Source organism: Pestalotiopsis fici (genome assembly GCF_000516985.1).
Source record: "Pestalotiopsis fici W106-1 unplaced genomic scaffold PFICI_Scf_4, whole genome shotgun sequence".
Classification (NCBI taxonomy): Eukaryota; Fungi; Ascomycota; class Sordariomycetes; order Amphisphaeriales; family Sporocadaceae; genus Pestalotiopsis; species Pestalotiopsis fici.
The window spans coordinates 530,550-548,603 of NW_006917094.1; the positions used below are offsets into that span (position 1 = coordinate 530,550).

Below are 18,054 nucleotides of genomic sequence, written 5' to 3' on the forward strand. Positions count from 1 at the left end.
ATATGAGAGGTGGAAGGAGGTACGACGACGTACGCACGATATATGATACACGACACAAGGCTTTAGGAAATCACTCATTCGTCCATTTTCTTTTCACTTTTAGCATTTTTTATACATTACCAGCCCTAATAGTTTGAGTCATCAGATTATTCATCAATAAATAGTCATATAGTAATAAAGGTATGATATATGAGCCTGAATATGCTTTGTCCACGTGTCGACACTTTTGGGAAGCCCTATCTGTAAAATCGCACGAATGATGCTTGACATGACGACATCTTTGACATCAACGTGCCGAAAATCTAGTCAAACGCGCTCCAAGCCAATGCACTCGCACGCAACTTTGTGTACTTATCAACTCACGAGAGAGTCATACACTCGCAGTCTCTTGTAATGATCACCTTGACGCAGCAGGTAAGACCACGAGACTCAGGATGAGGGATTGTGTTCATGAGATCATGTGCCAGATGGTCCATGTGCTGTAAACACGTCAACTAATCCTGCAAGTAGACTGTTGAAGATACCCGTCGAGCCTGTTGAGCAACTCGCATGAGATAGTGACTTCTGCCTTGAAGGAGAGTTGACTTTTGCGCTTTTCCATATCATAAACTGAACGCAGACTAGACTGATACTCACATCACAAGGCACTTTTAAATACGATGGCAGAGCATAACTGCACCTCAAAGCACCACTATGTTTGCTTCAAACCAAGCCTGTCCTCGATCACCTTGACAATTTCCGACCACTCCATCATGGCACCATCTCCAATATCGCCACAGGCCAGCGTCTTTTGCTGCGGTGGCAATACTTCGAACCAGCCGGCTCCCTTGCCTTGTTTTCCGACGCCCCAGTCCTCGCTCAGGACCTTGATCTGCGATTCCGTGACTGGGTGGCGCCACATGGCGGTATTCATGGCAGGGGCCACAATGATGCGCTTGATTTTTCCATGTCGGCCAGTTTGCTGGGACCGCGATGCCGCCCCATTGGCCGTTGTTGCAGCAGCAGCAGCACCAGCTCCGACGGGCAGGTCCCGACCGACGTCAGAGTCCAGCTCGCCGCGGGCGTCCCAGGCCCGGACGACGCTGGTAATGATGCCGTCGGCCATGCCCCAGACGATCTTGGCCATGGTGTTTGCGCTCAGGGGCGCAATGACTAGCATGTCGGCCCAGCGGCGGAGCTCAATGTGCAAAATGCTGTTGCCCCTCTTCCAGGGCTCCTTCCACTCATCCTCGTCAAAGTACACGGCATCCACGCACGAGTGGTCATAGAGGCTAGACACCGTGGGCTGCTCCGCGGACTGGCCAGCAAGGAAGCGGCGAGCAGAAGGGGTCAGCAGGACACGAATGCTGAGATTGGGATGATGGGAGAGAGCTTGGATGATCAATGGCAGCTTGATGGTGGCCACGGAGCCAGAAGCTGCCAAGAGTAGATGAACCTTGGAGTCATGGAACGAGGCCGTGAGGTTTGCTATGTCACTTTGCGTTGAGCGGACATGTTGAACATCATGGACAGATGAGACAGCCTGCAGCATGTTGACTGGTGATTTCAAGTTTAGACGGGGGGTCCTTGGCTTTGGAAAAAAAGGAATTATGCAAGGTTGTTCTGATTTGCTTGCATGTTACGATATCACAAGAGTGGATGGCTCCGAAGGCACCGACCGAGCTTGGGCGGGGCGGAAGTTTATAATATCCCAATCGGATGGTGTCGAATTGACTTTAGTCATCGGGCAAAGCTCGTGATAGATACACTCGGGGTAAAATTGTGGTGGTGTTGATTGAACAATGAACCGTAAATAAACTTGAATAGCCGAGTCAGTGAATGCAAGGAATGGATATGATAAGGAAACATCTAGTTGTTTCCAGTGGACTAACAATTTCTCACCATGGACATCAGCGGGTGAGCGTCCAGCGAGTTCACGATTGGGACATTTCATGATAGCGTTGGTGGTGGAATGAACCCCCCTTGCTATTGATCCCCGTTAATCGGCCATCATTGCCCGCCTGGCAGTTGGTTGTGGCGTGAGCTTCCTTGGGGTGGGATTAGCGCTCTCAAGGCGCGCCACAGACTTGCATCATTGTGAATTTCTCAGCAACATTTAGCACTACTGTAGCCTACCAACACCTCGAACTCGTAGCTTGATCGCATTCTGCATCGGATCTTCAAACAGCTTCACACAAAGAACGTCAAGATGTGGTCGCGTTCGCTCATTTCTTCCGTAGGTCCCATTTCAACCTCATCACTCCTACCGGCTTCTTCGGCGCATTACTGATTGACCAAAATCCAGGGCTTCCGCCAGGCTGCCCGGCCAGTCACCCGCCAGACCATCGCCAGACCCGCGCCCTTCCTCACGACTTTCCAGAACAGATGGCTTTCGGCCCAGACAAAGGAGGCTATCGAAAAGGCCGTTGGCTCCGCGCCCGTAGTTCTCTTCATGAAGGGTACACCTGAGCTGCCTCAGTGCGGCTTCTCCAGAGCAAGCATTCAGATCCTTGGTCTGCAGGGTGTAGACCCGGAAAAGTTTGCCGCATTCAACGTGCTGGAGGACGCCGAGCTGCGATCAGGTATGGACCCCTCCAACACTGAAAGGACAAGACCGCAAGATGGCTTACAAAGATTTCAGGAATCAAGGAATTCTCCGACTGGCCCACAATCCCTCAGCTTTACATTGACAAGGAGTTTGTCGGCGGCTGCGATATCCTCGTTTCGATGCACCAAGATGGCTCCTTGGCCAAGATGTTGGAGGAGAAGAATGTCCTCGCTGCCGCTGAAGGCGCCGAGGGCGAGTCCAAGGAATAGAGAGACCACGTCACCCAGGAGTTGTACGATGTTATTGGGCTGCAGGTGTGTACATTACGGTTAGAAGCACGACTGGCGTCCTCATAAAGTCTGTTTTTTAAATGCATTTGATTTGACAACAAGCCATCTCCGTCCCTACAAGATCAACCTCGCAAATAATGTGCAGAGGTTTCTATGAGAAGTTTGGATCCAGCTTGTATACAACCTACTGAGGAGGATACGACTATTGCGGATAGGCGGCACCATCTCCCCTGGGGTCACTTCCAGCCGACCAGATGCCCTCATTCTCGACAGCGTCAAGGCTCCAGCGAATGATTTGACCTCTACCGAATAACCCTCTGCCTTGGCCAGTCACAACCTTGACTGTATGGCCAAGCTTCTTCAGACCTTCGATTGTCTCCTCGGGCATCCCTTCTTCTACACTCACTGTCGGATCAAAGACCTTGCCGTGCTCGGGCATTCCAGCTCCAATGCAGATACGCGGTGCGTCTAGAGCCTGCTGGGGATTCAGTCCGCCCACGATCTGACCAAGCAGGACCTGGACATGGCCTTGAGGCTGCATGAAGCCACCCATGACGCCGTAGACACTGTGCAATGAGCCATCGTGTAGGTTGGTCACGGCTGCTGGAATAATAGTGTGGTAGGGTCGCTTTCTTGGCGCAAGCACGTTCGGGTGATCAGCCTGCAAGCTAAAGTTTGCGCCTCGGTTCTGCAGCGTGAAGCCGCATCCCTTGGGGATAATGCAAGTTCCGAATCCGCCATAGTTGGAGTTGATAAAGGAGATGGCGTTACCTTCGGCGTCTGATACGGCAAAGTAAACTGTGTCGCTGCTTTGCAGTGCTGGGCTGCCGTGGTGTACAACCGGGCAAGCCTGGTCGGGACTGAACAGCTTTGCGCGCTCGGCAAGGTACTCTTTTGAGATCATACTCGCCGTAGGGACTTTCTCCACGTTGGGATCAGTGACCCACCAGCTCGCGTCTGCAAAGGAGATGCGAAGAGCCTCGATGATGGCATGCAGGTACGGCGCTGTGTTGAACTCTTCCGGCTTGAAAGCGGGGATCTTGCCCGCAAGCTCCAGCTCTTGGATGATGCCAAGGGCCATCAGAGCCACGATTCCCTGGCCGTTGGGCGGGTGTTCCCAAAGCTCAACGCCCAGATCCAGATCCGAAGTGTTGCCTCCCGGAATCGACTTCTTCAGAGTCTCGGCTACACCTTGGCCCCTAAACTTGAGCGAGATGGGCTCGACCGGCTCGCTGCCCATTTCAAGATGATGCGCCATGTCCTCAAGTTCGAGGTGGCCACCCAGGTCCTTGACGACCTTGACAAATTCTTCGGCAATGCGACCAGTGTAGAAGCCCTTCTTTCCTTCCGAGGCCAGAGTTCTAAACGTCTTGGCCAAGGTTGGGTTCTTCATGATCTCGCCTGCCTTGGGCGCACGCACCCCATCAGGAGCAGCCGGGTCATTCTTGAGCATTTCGCTAAAGTTTGGAGATGCATCACGGATGGTCTGCTCGGCAGCGTTCCACTAGAGTCATGTCAGCGTTTGGCCTAGCCATGGTGAGAATCATGACACATACGTAGTGCCCGATCTGTTCTGACACTGGGAATCCCTTCTCGCCCAGTTCAACGGCCGGCGCGAGAATCTGTTCCATGGTCACTTTTCCACTTCCGAAACGTTCCACAGTGTCGCACCAGCCGGCTGCTGCGCCTGGGATAGTGACGGACTGCACGCTGGTCATGGGAATCTTGCCGTCTTGGCCGTCCTGGATTCCTAGCGAGCTGCGAATGGTCTCGAGTGTACACTTGCTTCCGGAGCGACCTGATCCATTCATGGCCGAGATCTTTTGCGTCTTGGCATCGTAGAAAAGACAAAACATGTCGCCACCGATGCCGGTCGAGCCCGGTTCGGTCATGTTGAGCCCAGCAGCTATAGGTTTTGTTAGTAAATGTCCGCAATAACAGTATTTTAACATGGCAACGCACCAACAGCCACTGCAGCATCCTGCAAGATTCATTAGAATGGTTTCCTTGAGAGATGTCTAAGCCATGCACTTACAGCACAGTTTCCGCCGGCCTTGAGTACCTCGATACCACATTTCGCTGCCAGAGGCTGCGTACACGAGACGATGCCCTTTGTGTTGTGAACTACGCTTCGCCGGCTTGGAAACTTCATGAATTCATCCGACTGGGGCGGGAAGACTGAGGGTGTTGTGAGAGGCATGTTGGGCGTCAATGATTCCCCAAGGTAGGTTGTATCGAAAGTGATTCTATACAAACTGTAGCAGGACCACCCGGTAATATTCAACAATCAAGAAGAAAACAAAAGGTCGTTCCTTGGAGCGATGAACTCAGGACAAACACGACTCTGATGGGGTTAAATCACTCAGGAATACTTTTTCAAAAGAGAATAATGATGACGAAGAAATGCTTCCCATGCAAAGCACCTGGGACGCATGCATGCGGCTGCTGGCCATCCGATTGGGGGTTCCCTTCGGAAGACGCCGCTAGTAACGAGACTCCACAGCTCCGATTCCCCCGCCCGAGGTTCGGAGGAGGCCCTTGGGACTATCTTCGTCTTGTTACGATAGAACTTCCAAATCAGGTCTAGGAGCATGATATCCAAGAGCAGGGGTATTGCATTTGCGGAGAGACCGTGTATACCTCGACAATAGTAGTAGTATCTTCATATAATGCACCAGCCAGTGAGAAATAAAGGCCCTTTTCCTACCTATTGGTTTCTTAGTCGGGTAGATAAGCTACTTGAACGTCCTAGAATGTGTTGAATATCTCTTGAACATGATGACCTCAACCTACCGTGAATAAAGTGGCCGCAATTCGCCACGAAGCAATCAAGACTTGTTTCCTTATTATAATGTCGAGAAACAGTTTTACGTGTTGACACAGGCATGAACAAATTAGAGAATGGTTGGTGCAAACAAAGCAGATCTTGTCTTTGTCCCATAACGACATTAATCTGCAGTCTGAACAATCCTTCAGTGCATACATCTCAGATTAGTAAAATTGCAATGCTTAAAAAATAGCAAAAGCTTTGGCACCGGTGAATATAAACTCCGTCGTCCAGTATTGCATCAAGCATATACAAGTCTTTGATTGCATGAACTCTACTCTATGGAATGATGAACAGGCCGGTCCGATCCGAACAAAGACCCAAAGCGCTGTCCATACTTTCAAAGCTAAACTGCCCAGTCAGTAGCCAAGGCTGAAGTGCCGGGCTGACTATATCCTTCATAATGACCCGCGGACCAATCAGGTGTTGTCATGAGGTCTCCAATTTCCAGAATAGATGGGTTCAATCAGCGGCAGTTACTTATTCCGTCATAACTGGCTTCCGATAACAAGTTCCGATGGCAGCCGTCCAGACTTTATCCGGCCATCCCAGTTTCGACGGCAAGTCGGGACCTACAACTATATCAGGAGCAAGAAATAGGCTTTCTGCCCGCGGACAAGTCGAAGAGACTTTTCCCTTCTTCGACCAGACCTTTCACGATCAAGCAGAATCTGAATCACATTCGAAATGTTGTTTCTACTATCGCTTTTGGCGCCCCTGGTGGCATCCCAGGAGTTGATGCGCTTTGGCTGCTCTCAGCTCACCATTGACCAGATCGATCCTCTGGTCGAACCTGGGAATATTCCTTCAGCACATATGCACCAGGTCGTCGGCGGTAACTCGTTCAATGCCAGCATGAGCCCCAGTTCCCTCGACCCTCCGACAGATGCGACTTGCACTAGTTGCACATATTCCGAGGACTTTTCCAACTATTGGACTGCCAACGTCTACTTCAAGGCCAAGAATGGCACATTCAAGCTGGTCCCCCAGGTCGTCAACCTCGGGCTCGGGACCAAGGCTGGCATGACTATCTATTACATCAGAGGATATCAGGCCAGCGCCAAAGTCACGGCCTTTCCCAAGGTATGGCATCTCGCACCTCGTGTTGGTGGTTCTCCAGCTGATTTTCATGCCAGGGCTTCCGTATGCTCGTCGGAGACCCAATGAACCGCGATGCCAGCAAGGTGCCAAAGGGCCTGTGCTGGAGATGCGAGTCCAACATGCAACAGAACCCCTTTGGCGGTGCCCCATGCACAGGCTCCGATACGCCGGGTTTCCCAAAGGCAGCCTGCGGAGGCGGGTGGCGAATGACGGTGACGTTTCCCTCGTGTTGGGATGGTAAGAACACCGACAGCCCAGACCACCGCAGCCACGTCGCCTACCCGGCGAGCGGCACCTTTGAATCGGGCGGCGCGTGCCCGTCGACTCACCCGGTCAAGATCCCTCAGGTCATGTACGAGGCCATCTTTGACACGCGACAGTTCAACAACAAGGCAGACTGGCCCACGGACGGCTCGCAGCCCTTTTACTTAAGCATGGGCGACAATACGGGCTATGGCATACACGGAGACTACTTGTTTGGTTGGAAAGGTAACTACCACCACACTGACTGCTCTCCAGTTTTATCTGTTTAAGGCATTTGAAAAGCTAATGTTTCCTAAAACTTTAAGGTGACGCTTTGCAAAAGGCCATGGATACAAAGTGCGCCAATGATAACTGCGCAGCTCTCAAGCGACAGACCAACGACCAAGCCATTGCCTGCACCAAGGCACAGGCGTCCAAGGAAGACATAGGAGCCAGTCAATGTAAGTCTCGGAAAGATCATTAATAGTTCCATGACGAAGAAACTAAATAGTCAATAGGGCTCAAAACATTGCCTGGAGCGACCATGTAGTCTTTATGAAACATGTCGGCCTTTTTGGCATGGGCAGAGGAGCGATGGTCGGGCTGCGGAAAGATATCTAGGTAGTCTGGGTAACAATCTCACCAATTTATTCCGATTTTTTCTTGTTCGGTGTCATATATTTGTATGTCTTGGTTTAAATTGGTCTAAATGTTCGTAAAGCAAATTTCCCACTCGTAATCCATCAATTGAGTTGACCCTGGACGCCTTGCTCCATCTCTCGCACGCACCCATGCACACACGCCCCTTTTCGCTGTCTTGCGGCAAGTCATGTCATGCAAGCTCTCAGAGAACTCTTGAGCATCTTCCTCCCAAGGTTTCATCCAGTAGTAGGCAGCAGGTAGAATCAGGCACCCCGAAGACCGTCGCGCCAGGTCATGGTTGCGGCGTGAGTCAAAGGGGGAATAAACGCAGCTGGATACGTGTTCCAAAAACGGAGGAAGAGGGTCTGCAACTTGGCATTTCTTGCGAGTTCCACCCCATAGTTGGCGTGTATATCTTGTGGTAGCGCAAAGTGTTGGTGGTTGTGGAACGTCACCCCGGCCGCGGCATTGAAATGCAGCGTCAAGAAGATTTGTATGTAAATGCGAGCGCAGGCGGGAAGGCCGGCGGCCCTGGATGCAGAGTCGGGAATTGCATTTCCCGCGATCAAGTTCTGTGTCCCGGCTTCTCTGGTGTACAGGTTTGCCCAGCTCAAGACCTGCCAGGCCGTAAAGGATTTGTGCTTCAGCGGTAGCCGTTGCCGTGCTGAGAAGACTATGACAGTGTTAGATTGAAATGAATAAAATATAGCTGACCAAAAATGTGGGTTTCAAAGTCTGCATGTGCATCTGCAGAGCTTCCAAAGTCCACAAAAGGAAGCTCGGGCCGGGATGACTTGGGTTTCTCACCGAGTATATTATATCCAGTATATGTTAAGTGATGATGTTCCAACGGCATATTACTGTTCAAGCCAGGACAGCCAGCAAACTCGAATGTGGAATTCATCCACCAAAAGTTCACCTGGCCTAATCGATGGGCAATTTCAGCATGCGTTCCTATCCCCGTGTCGTGCCAGGATCTTGTAGCGGTCTGTGATTTAACCAGAAAAAAGGTTAGTCATCCAAAATTAACTTGCTGATAGACAGCAGAATGGGCTGGGGTGGCACACTTATACCTCTCATCGTATACACTGAGGGAAAAGATATCCTGTCCAGGAGATGTTCCTTTATGGATGTGGGGGAAGAGAAGATATCGATAACGAGGCCAGATTCCCATGTTTGTTCTATCCGCATGAACAACAAGTGGAAGCCAAGCTTTGTCAAGGTCATCTCTTATCCGAACATGCTTTGCACGATTCTGTCGATGCTTTACTGCTCTCTCGACATTATGTGCAGGAAAGCAGTACGCCCACGCCGAGGTTGGAGCTGTTGTTCGTACACGGTTCATCAAATTAATGGCCAAATGTAGCGTCTTGGTCGGGGCCGGGATAACTGATGTCCTCGCTATTGCACTCATCATCTTTTCCAACTCGCTGCCTTCATCGGCAGTTATATTTGGCAGATGGGCATTCGGGTGCCCTGCCGTGTTGCTGAATGGGTAAGGATGGTTCCATCTGTGATTGAGTTGCGGTAGTGCCGCCATGGTAGCTAATCGTCGAGCGTTGAATTTTCCAAAGTATTGAAAAAATTCTTTTGATGAGCTACATGAGCTTGACGGCCAGTAATTGAACCATGTGCTCTCATCGCGGGTGCCTTTGTTCCCCTTCCCTACACCCTGGTGTCTTTGTGTGTATTGTTCATTTTGACGGAAATGAGAAATTCCACAAGATGGTATGGCTGAGCTATGCCTTATTAGAAAGCTCTTTGTCCTTTATACCGACGAAATACCTGTGAAAAGTGTAGGCATATTCCTTAAAATGCTTGAATGCTGAAAGACTAAACAATCATTGTCTAGGTTAATAAAATTGATTGAGCTAATTTAGTAAAAGGTACTAGCTATAGAGGTGGCTCTTCGGCACCTTTGATCAATGTTCATCCTCGCCATTTTCCAAAAGTCTGGTATACTGATAAGAAAATATGTAAAGTGCGGATGTAGCTATCCAAAAGATTTATGCCACTACCATTCTCTGTTTCCTTGAACAGCCCTTGGAGGCTTGTTCACACTACACCATGTATAAGTGGGCAGACCAATGCATAGAATGGTGTGCTCAAGCCCCGAAATTCTGTTTTCTGAAGACTACGCAAGAGATGAATACCGCGATGAAACTTGAAGAATTAATCGATGGACTTCCCTGTGCTCTTTTAAGCAAAAGTAGAAGCGGCAGATCCCCATTTACTTCAGGCCAATCTACTTTGAAGATCGTGATCCAAACAAGGGCATATCCCCCCCCGCAGCCTGCAATTGGTGACCGCTGCCGTATCTATAGCTGGGGCTGGGGATTCCTTCAGGGATAGAGGGGAGCAATCTCCAGTCCCCGATCTCCTCCAGACATTCCAGCGCAAATATGCAGGGCCAACTACACAGCTGACCCAGTGTATGCGTATGTCGTGGGAGTTGGCGACGCGTGAAACAGACGCCACCACTGGACCAAGCCAAAACAATGCTTCAGGCTAGGGAAGAGCGAAGTGTTTTGTGTCGAATATCTTCATGATTTCTCAACATTTTCACCCTAATTCGTGGACACCAGGATAAAGCATATTGTTGCTCCATGATCATGGAGGCATTTGCCGAGATGTCCGCTAAAATCTCGTTCATGTAGGCACCCACCTAGCTTTGCCCCAATTGCCAAGAATAACTGTCTCGTGCATCATGGTCAGCACTGGGCAAACGGCGAAGCTAACTTGTATAGGAGATTTTTCGGCGGCGGCCCTCGCTCAACAACGCCGCATTGTATGGTAGCATTACAACACTACACACTATACCCCACTGAGTGAAGCCAGATTACCGATGCATCATTTGTCTGCAGTGCCGACGAGTCAAGACAAAGCAATGGACCCTACTACATCTTGGATCATTCAACTATACTCAAGCTAGAAGTCCCCGCCGTGAACCTGTGCGGTGTCACTCAAGTTCCCCATGGGGCCCCAGGTTTATCTCCTTTTGAAGGACCAAGAACTTGGGACAGAGAACGAACATAGTCACGGATGACTAGAGCCGTCGATCTTGTATAAAAGACCAGGCTGCACAGCTTGATCATCTTTAACAAAAGTTTCCCTGATCTCCAGTATTGTGTACTAGTGCCAAGCCTTTTATTGAAAACTCCCAGACTGCGTCAGGATGAAGGACAATGATAGCATTTCAAACTCCAACAAGGAGCCAACTGCTGCTACAGAACATCACGAGAAGTCACCCAACGGTCCAGAGGCAACCCTCTTTGAAGACGTCTCTTATGGCTCAAGCGGTGTTCACGGACTGCTTGGGTCCCCATATGTCACTGGCGCCGCAGCTCTAGCCTCCTTGGGCGGCTTCTCCTTTGGTTACGACCAAGGTGTCATCTCCATTATCAATGTCATGCCACAATTTCACGCAACTATACCCCAAACCGCCACGCCCTTTGGCACGGGGCTCATGACTGGCATGCTGCTGCTCGGCGCCTTCGTCGGATGTTTGTTCATGCCATACTTGGCGGATAAGCTGTCACGAAAAAGAGCTCTGACACTTGTTGTCGTTATCTTCAATATTGGAGCAATCATGCAGACAGCTGCAAATTCATATGGAGTCCTTGTTGCTGGAAGAGCCATAGGTGGAATTGGTGTCGGTACACTTGCCATGGTAATCATATCCTTCGCCTCAACTATGACTGGTGATCATTGGCACTAACGGACATCTAAACAGGGAGCACCGTTGTACATCTCGGAGATATCGCCGCCTAATCTTCGTGGAACACTGTTGGTACTTGAATCGATTTCAATCGTCTCAGGTGCTGTTATTGCTTTTGTATGTGCCGAATCTTGATCTTGTTGATCCATATACTTCGCCGTCATTTCTCGTTCCGACTATCCCAAAATTCAATGAAAGAAGAAACACGGACTCGGCACTAACCTCTGATGATACTATTAGTGGATTACCTACGGAACCCGCTTCATTGATAGCGATGTCTCTTTCCGCCTTCCATTTGGGTTGCAAATGGTCTGCGCAACATTTCTCGGAGTCGGCATTCTCTTCTTTCCATACTCGCCACGCTGGCTCGTCCTCGTAGGTCGGCGAGAAGAAGCCCTTCAAAGCTTGAGCAAGCTGCGAGGTTTACCCCAGGACGAGAGCCGAGTGCAGGCCGAATACAGGAGCATCATTACCGAGGTCGAATTCCAGACCATGGTGCAAGAGAAGCGACACCCGGGCAAGAAGGGTGCGGCGCTCGAGTTTGTTCAGTGGATCGACCTGTTCAAGGGCTGCACGCTGCGCCGGTCGCTCGTTGGAGTTGGTGTCTGCTTCCTGCAACAGTTCATGGGAGTCAACGCCTTCATCTACTACGCACCTACCTTGTTCCGCTCCATCGGCCAGTCGGACGAGATGTCTCTGGTTTTGTCCGGCATTTTCAATATTCTCCAGCTTGTCACCGTCCTTGTCTGCTTCTTCGTGATTGATCGAGTTGGCCGGCGACCATTAGCAATCATAGGAGGCGTGGGGACTTGTGTTTCGTACGTCATCATTGCCATCCTCTCTGGTCTCTACTCGCACGATTGGGCTGCACATGCCGGTGCTGGCTGGGCCTGTGTGGCTTTTGCCTTTGCATTCATCTTGTTTTTTGGTCTCTCCTACTCCCCCCTCGCCTGGCTGCTCCCTGCCGAGGTCTTCTCGACTGCGAACCGATCCAAGGGTGTGGCGTTGGCCACTTGTACCAACTGGCTCTCCAATTTTATAGTCGGTACTGCGACGCCGCCAATGATTGCCGCAATCGGCTATGGCACGTACATCTTTTATGCTGTCTTTTGCTTGCTGGCTGCCCTTTGGGCTGTTTTCCTACTTCCCGAGACAAAAGGTACGTGGACAATCTTGATAGGAACAATTTCTTTATGCTTACGTTATGATCACCAGGAAAAACGCTTGAGCAAATGGATGAGATATTTGGAGATACGGCCAATCATGAAGAAGAGGAATTGATGCACATCGCAATCTCACACGTAGCATCAACGGTAAACCCAGCACAACACGTCTAAACCTGGCATATTCGTTGTTTCAGGTGCTTAGAAAAGGCCCAAGACCATGAGACGACAAGATAACTTGTCTTGGCATTCACGAATTAGAAAAAGACGGGTGTACAGCAAATTGATAGTCAGATTAAGTACAAGAGTAAGCTGTCAAGTGACCCTCAGATGGGATGCCCGACATTGTGATGTCGTACTAGTTGCTTCTTCCTTTGTGCCATTAGCTCCAAGACGATACTTCAGTTATAGCTAGGTACAGAATTGTTGTTGGACAAGAGTCGAAACTCGACGTTCATAGTCGGAATGAGGCTCTCATCGGCAGTCTGGTTGCGGGGAGTTATAGCCATAGTTGGAGCCAATGAGCTGACCGACGCGGACACCAGACTGCGCCGCCACGTCGGCAAATTTCTTGTTCACCATTTGATACGGTTCGACGGTGCACTGGTTGGGAGAGCAGAGCGGGAGTTTGATGGCATTGCCCCCCAAATACGGCGCCACACTATTATATATATATGATCGTCATAGTGGTAAAAGATCCCACTCGATAGATTTCAAGTGGAGATCTCAGGGGGTTTAAATATTTGCATTGCGAATGCGAGTCAAGAAAAATTAGATATGTGTGCCTAGATCTTTAAGGTCGCAACACCTACCGCTGTAAAAAGTTAAAACTTTAAAGGCAAGCTTGGCCAATTAAGATGGATTAATGGTATTGACCCTGCCCTGATCCTGGGCCTGATATGATATAGTCAGCAGTCAGTCCTTGGGGTCAGCGGTACGTGCCATTCTTGGCGCGATCCGCTTTATGGAGAATCCTGCGCAATGCCTCTCTCGCATTCGGATTCTGGCCTAGGCAACCTCTATTACACAACCAACACACGATGGCTGCATATGGCACAGAAATCATCACGAATAACGTAATTCTAGCAGCAGGAGGAAGCGTGTAAATACAACTTCATATAGCCAAGTTAAAGACTGACATGTTGAAACCATTTTCAGCTGCAATAATCGCCCGACAAAATATCTTCTACTTCTCAATTCTTCCAAGTAAAACATTTTTACCTTGGAGTTAGATCAGCAACACCCAGCATGGCCGATAGTCATGCTACATTTACCTTCCGGCACGGGATTGCCGCTGCCCAGCTCGTCATCTTTTCATTATCTCTATTTTCTGCCATATTTTTCCGCTACAGACATAGGAACGGCTGGTTTTGCATCGGCGTCTTTTCCATTTTTCGTATTGTTGGGGCTCGGTGTATGCTTGGTACCTTGACAAACGACGCGACTAGTGTATGGGCAGGAGTCTTTGTTTGTGAATCATTGGGTATGGTCCTGCTTGTCTTCCTTCTTCTGGAACTTTTACAGAGAGCGTAAGTCTTACTTTCCATCTCCTAGTTTCTTTTCTTCAATGACTCCCAAGATCCATTCACCATTTGGTAACTATGTGTGAAATATAGAGGCTAACACTTATCTTATCTCTAGAAACAAAGAAGTCGAAACAATAAACCCCCGCTGGTTCTGGTATCCTCAAATCATCACATGGGCTGATATTGGCCTCGCCGTCGGCGGATTCGTCTCTGCTTCGCATCATTCATCGCTCGCTCCCACGCCTTATACACAAGCCAGCTTTGGTCTCTACACGAGCATGTATCTGCTAGTAGTTGGTATGACATGGTTTTTATGGCGCAATCGGGCCAGTTATCCCATAGACGAGAAGCGCGCCATTCTTTGCGTCGTCGTATGCCTGACCCTGCTGGCAATACGTACTGCATATGCATTGATCTACCAAATCACCGGCGACAAGACATGGAACGCGGTGGAGGGGAGACCGACCCCTTACCTTCTCATGACGATGCTTCCCGAACTGGGCATAATATACGTGGCCATCTGGACCATTTGTCAAATCAGTCCACCGCCGCAAGAAAAACGAGGCCGAACGAGATCTGAGGAGCTCTATTCATTCGTCCACGGAGACTCTGGGGATAGGTTGAGAGCCCATGACGAAGAGAACAATAAGCCTCAATCAGCAGAGACAATACACATGTAGATAACGTGATAGTCACAATAGATAGCGAACAAACGTCCTTTAAAGGCGAGATTTTCATCGTTTGTGTGAATGCAAAAATCCAACGAAAGATTATACGAATAATTCACCTCCTCCATAATGTCATATGTGGGTGCTTGAAAAGTACCAAAAGAGAAAAGACTCTATCAGAGAGCAAGAACGAAAAATGGTGTCTAGAAAGGACAAAAAGAAGTGTATTTTTGCATAATCGGATTGTATGAGGCTTCTGGAGACGACATCCTATGTCGGACTATCCGCATATATACAGGTATGAGTTTACTTACCAGGGGCAACCAGTCGTCGTGCTAGGCTACATACAAAGTGGATGGGTAGGACAGTCCCTTGATCCTTTTCGCAAAGGTCATAATTTTCCAGAAATAATTTGTCATTTGCCAAGAATGATGTCAAATCAGGACACATGATTAGCCAAACGAATCTACAAGATGCACACTATGTAATTTGACTTTATACTGTCACTTGCCATATTGGTACCTGCATGTGGTATTTGGCCCTGAACCAGGACAGTAGACAGGCATTGGTCACAGCACTAAAACACTGGGCGCGCTTAACCAGATCAAGTACCGGACCTCGGCATCCTCACCACGTATCGTTATCTTTTACCACCCAGGCGACAGATTTGGAATTGTCTGCTTACCGCAATTCGGCCTCTACATGGCGACATAGATCTGGTTATTTACACATGTTCTTATCTTTGCGACTTTTTATTCTTTTCGTCGTGTATCTTTCCTAGACCGAGATTCTTTATTTCCTCCCTCATTCGTGCATGTCTCTGTCGCCGAACCACGGTCTCCTCGCCAAGTGTACGACGACTTTCCTGTGCCATCTTCGATCCGTCCCTCTCTGGGTCATTGCGATTGCAATCCTGATCTTGGGCGCCCTCCGGTCAAGAGTCGCATCGCAGGTAGCCCGACGGCAGGAGAGTTCTCGAAAAGAGGCAGAGGACAGCTCCCGGGCACCAAGGACCCCTTCGAAGACGAAACCGACGCCTCCATAGTCGCGAGCGAAACAACATAGTCAGGATGGTGTCAAGCGCAGCTTATGCGCGGCCAATCTCCAAGATTGCAAAGCCGGTCCTACTGCCCGCCTCGATTGCTGCGATCGCATACGCTGCCTACAATGGACGGATTAATGGTGTCGTTGACCTTGCCAAGCGGTTCGCTACGGGCCCTGGAAGCAAGAGCAGAATCTTTGCCCTGCTCATGGTTTTGGTGAATTGGAAGAGTCTGCCTTTGGCATGGACTGTACGTTATCTGATTTCTACTTGGCCTGCGTTATATGGCCCTTCCTTCTTGTCAAGTATTGCTCCGACTGACATGTGACTGTCGACTGCAGGTCCGCATCTTCAACACCATGATTTCTCACATCTTCATCCGCCCACTCCACGAGCACGGCCCGGAAGTCCTCTTCCACCCCGTAATAACCGAGACGCACGTGACGCTGCTCGAAGTCGACTACAACATTCACAAGTCCAACAGCACGTACTTTGCCGACCTGGACGTGTCGCGCTCACACCTGGCCTCGCATCTGTTTGCGCGCGGCATCCGGCTGCTGGGCAATAACGCCGAGAGCAAGCTGGTCATGGACCCGTCGGATCCCACGCGGCCAGCCCGGGGCCGCTTTGGCGTCAGTCTCGGCGCCGTGCACTGCAGCTTCAAGAAGGAGCTCAAGCCGTACCAAAAGTATGAGATGTGGACGCGCGTGCTCAGCTGGGACCGCAAGTGGCTGTACCTCGTCACCCACTTTGTCGAGGCCGGTGCCGTCAAACCAAAGTCTTGGGACGCTTCGAACTTTGGCCTCACGCGCAGCGAGGACGGCAAGCCCGAGGAGTGGCAAAAGAAGATTCACGCCACAGCCGTGTCAAAGTACGTCTGGAAGATGGGCCGCCTGACGGTGCACCCGGCGGTCGTGATCGAGTCCAGCGGGTTGCTGCCCGCGCGGCCCGAGGGCTGGGTTAGCACGGAGAGCGGGATGGTCACGCCCAACGAACCCGTCACCGGCAACACGAGCGAGGAGGCCAAGGAGCATGATGCCGAGACCGGGTGGGACTGGAGGAGAATTGAGACCGAGAGACTCAAGGGCCTTGAGTTTGCCAACCACTTTGCCGCTTTGGATGGCCTGGCTGGCCAGTTTGACGGCGGAGAAAATGGTGCGCTGGGCAAGTTCAGCCTTGGTTGAGGTCGACACCGTTGCATCATGGATCACGGGCTCAGGACGTTGGGGCCAGGCAAGTTTTATGATCAAGGTCCTATCCTTTTACACGCTCAAGAGTCTTTGCTTTAATAAACCAGAAGATAGATCTTATTTGCTGGCAGGATAAAGTTTTCACTGTCGAATTATAGAATAGATACAACGAATGTAAGAAGAGGACAGAAGTATGACCCTTGGCCTATAGGGTTATCCCATATGTTCTTCCTGTTGGAGAAACGACACCGGAGAGTGAGATGTACGAAGATGCATAGAGTCCCAGTTGGAGGCGTTTTGAAAAATTTCAAGTTGTCATTAGATTGGTATCATTTTCCGCTTATATCCCAGACTAAAGCATAGTACATTTCTCTTCCACTGGCACTCGTCCCGACGTTTTGTCAAGACACCTTTCTTTCGTGTCAAATTTCTTTTGTTCTTGTTTTTACAGAGCGAAAGCGAACAGGGCGGCGGCTCCGGCGAGAGCGCCAAACTCCAGACGACCGGCACCGGCAGTGACGGCGGCGGTGCTGGAGGAGCTCGTGCCCGTGGCGGTGGAGGTTCCAGAGGTCATGGTGGCGGTGGAGTTGGAAGAAGAGCCGACGCTGGTGGTGTCGGCAGTGATACCGACGGCCTCGCAGATCTCCTGGGAAATGGTGAGGGCAGCTGGAAAGTTTACAGAGTCAGTCTTTTTGTAAAAGATCATGGAACCGGGGAGAATATAAAGTTCTCAGGAGGGCAAATGGGGTGGAAGACAACGTACTCTCCTGATCCGCGGTGCTGCAAGCAGCGTCGATACAGGGGCCGGCGCTGGCCTGGAGCTCGGCAGCCTTGCTGCACTGGCAGGTATAGTCGGTGACGGTGCAGCCAATGTCGGAAGCACCAGTGATGAGGCAGGTCAGGGCACAGTCGGGGACCTGAGTGACGAGGGAGGTGATGTCATCGCTGGCGGCGGCGACGGCGACAAAGAGAGAGATGGCAACGGTCTTGAACTGCATTTTGGCGGCTTGTGTTGAGAAAGAGAGTGAGTTTGTCGTTTGGTAGTATGATTAAAGGTCGAAGATGATTAGTTGTAAGAAGTCGAATGTATAAGAAAGAGTGAATATAGTTCGATTAA

General features: G+C 50.3%; 8 protein-coding genes across 8 annotated transcripts; 5 read left to right on the top strand and 3 right to left on the bottom strand.

Moving 5' to 3' along the window:
* Positions 1–691: 691 nt before the first annotated feature.
* On the bottom strand, positions 692–1,531 carry PFICI_06137 (uncharacterized protein; the record flags this gene model as incomplete). The annotated part of the gene is made up of 1 exon (XM_007834718.1): positions 692–1,531. The coding sequence occupies one exon, from the start codon at positions 1,529–1,531 to the stop codon at positions 692–694; it is 840 nt and encodes a 279-aa protein (XP_007832909.1).
* A 657-nt stretch (positions 1,532–2,188) lies between these two features.
* Positions 2,189–2,796, top strand: PFICI_06138 (Monothiol glutaredoxin-5; the record flags this gene model as incomplete). The annotated part of the gene is made up of 3 exons (XM_007834719.1): positions 2,189–2,215; positions 2,285–2,561; positions 2,621–2,796. The coding sequence occupies 3 exons, from the start codon at positions 2,189–2,191 to the stop codon at positions 2,794–2,796; spliced, it is 480 nt and encodes a 159-aa protein (XP_007832910.1).
* Positions 2,797–3,019: 223 nt separating this feature from the next.
* On the bottom strand, positions 3,020–5,017 carry PFICI_06139 (uncharacterized protein; the record flags this gene model as incomplete). The annotated part of the gene is made up of 4 exons (XM_007834720.1): positions 3,020–4,321; positions 4,374–4,723; positions 4,780–4,798; positions 4,853–5,017. 4 exons carry the CDS (start codon positions 5,015–5,017, stop codon positions 3,020–3,022), a joined length of 1,836 nt encoding a protein of 611 aa, XP_007832911.1.
* Positions 5,018–6,331: 1,314 nt separating this feature from the next.
* On the top strand, positions 6,332–7,538 carry PFICI_06140 (uncharacterized protein; the record flags this gene model as incomplete). The annotated part of the gene is made up of 4 exons (XM_007834721.1): positions 6,332–6,727; positions 6,781–7,234; positions 7,315–7,449; positions 7,507–7,538. The coding sequence occupies 4 exons, from the start codon at positions 6,332–6,334 to the stop codon at positions 7,536–7,538; spliced, it is 1,017 nt and encodes a 338-aa protein (XP_007832912.1).
* Positions 7,539–10,805: 3,267 nt separating this feature from the next.
* PFICI_06141 (uncharacterized protein) lies at positions 10,806–12,685 on the top strand (the record flags this gene model as incomplete). Its single annotated transcript, XM_007834722.1, has 4 exons — positions 10,806–11,300; positions 11,364–11,465; positions 11,589–12,507; positions 12,564–12,685. The coding sequence occupies 4 exons, from the start codon at positions 10,806–10,808 to the stop codon at positions 12,683–12,685; spliced, it is 1,638 nt and encodes a 545-aa protein (XP_007832913.1).
* Positions 12,686–13,759: 1,074 nt separating this feature from the next.
* PFICI_06142 (uncharacterized protein) lies at positions 13,760–14,717 on the top strand (the record flags this gene model as incomplete). The annotated part of the gene is made up of 2 exons (XM_007834723.1): positions 13,760–14,040; positions 14,153–14,717. 2 exons carry the CDS (start codon positions 13,760–13,762, stop codon positions 14,715–14,717), a joined length of 846 nt encoding a protein of 281 aa, XP_007832914.1.
* Positions 14,718–15,775: 1,058 nt separating this feature from the next.
* On the top strand, positions 15,776–16,931 carry PFICI_06143 (uncharacterized protein; the record flags this gene model as incomplete). Its single annotated transcript, XM_007834724.1, has 2 exons — positions 15,776–15,997; positions 16,089–16,931. The coding sequence occupies 2 exons, from the start codon at positions 15,776–15,778 to the stop codon at positions 16,929–16,931; spliced, it is 1,065 nt and encodes a 354-aa protein (XP_007832915.1).
* A 451-nt stretch (positions 16,932–17,382) lies between these two features.
* PFICI_06144 (uncharacterized protein) lies at positions 17,383–17,935 on the bottom strand (the record flags this gene model as incomplete). Its single annotated transcript, XM_007834725.1, has 2 exons — positions 17,383–17,603; positions 17,701–17,935. The coding sequence occupies 2 exons, from the start codon at positions 17,933–17,935 to the stop codon at positions 17,383–17,385; spliced, it is 456 nt and encodes a 151-aa protein (XP_007832916.1).
* Positions 17,936–18,054: the final 119 nt, after the last annotated feature.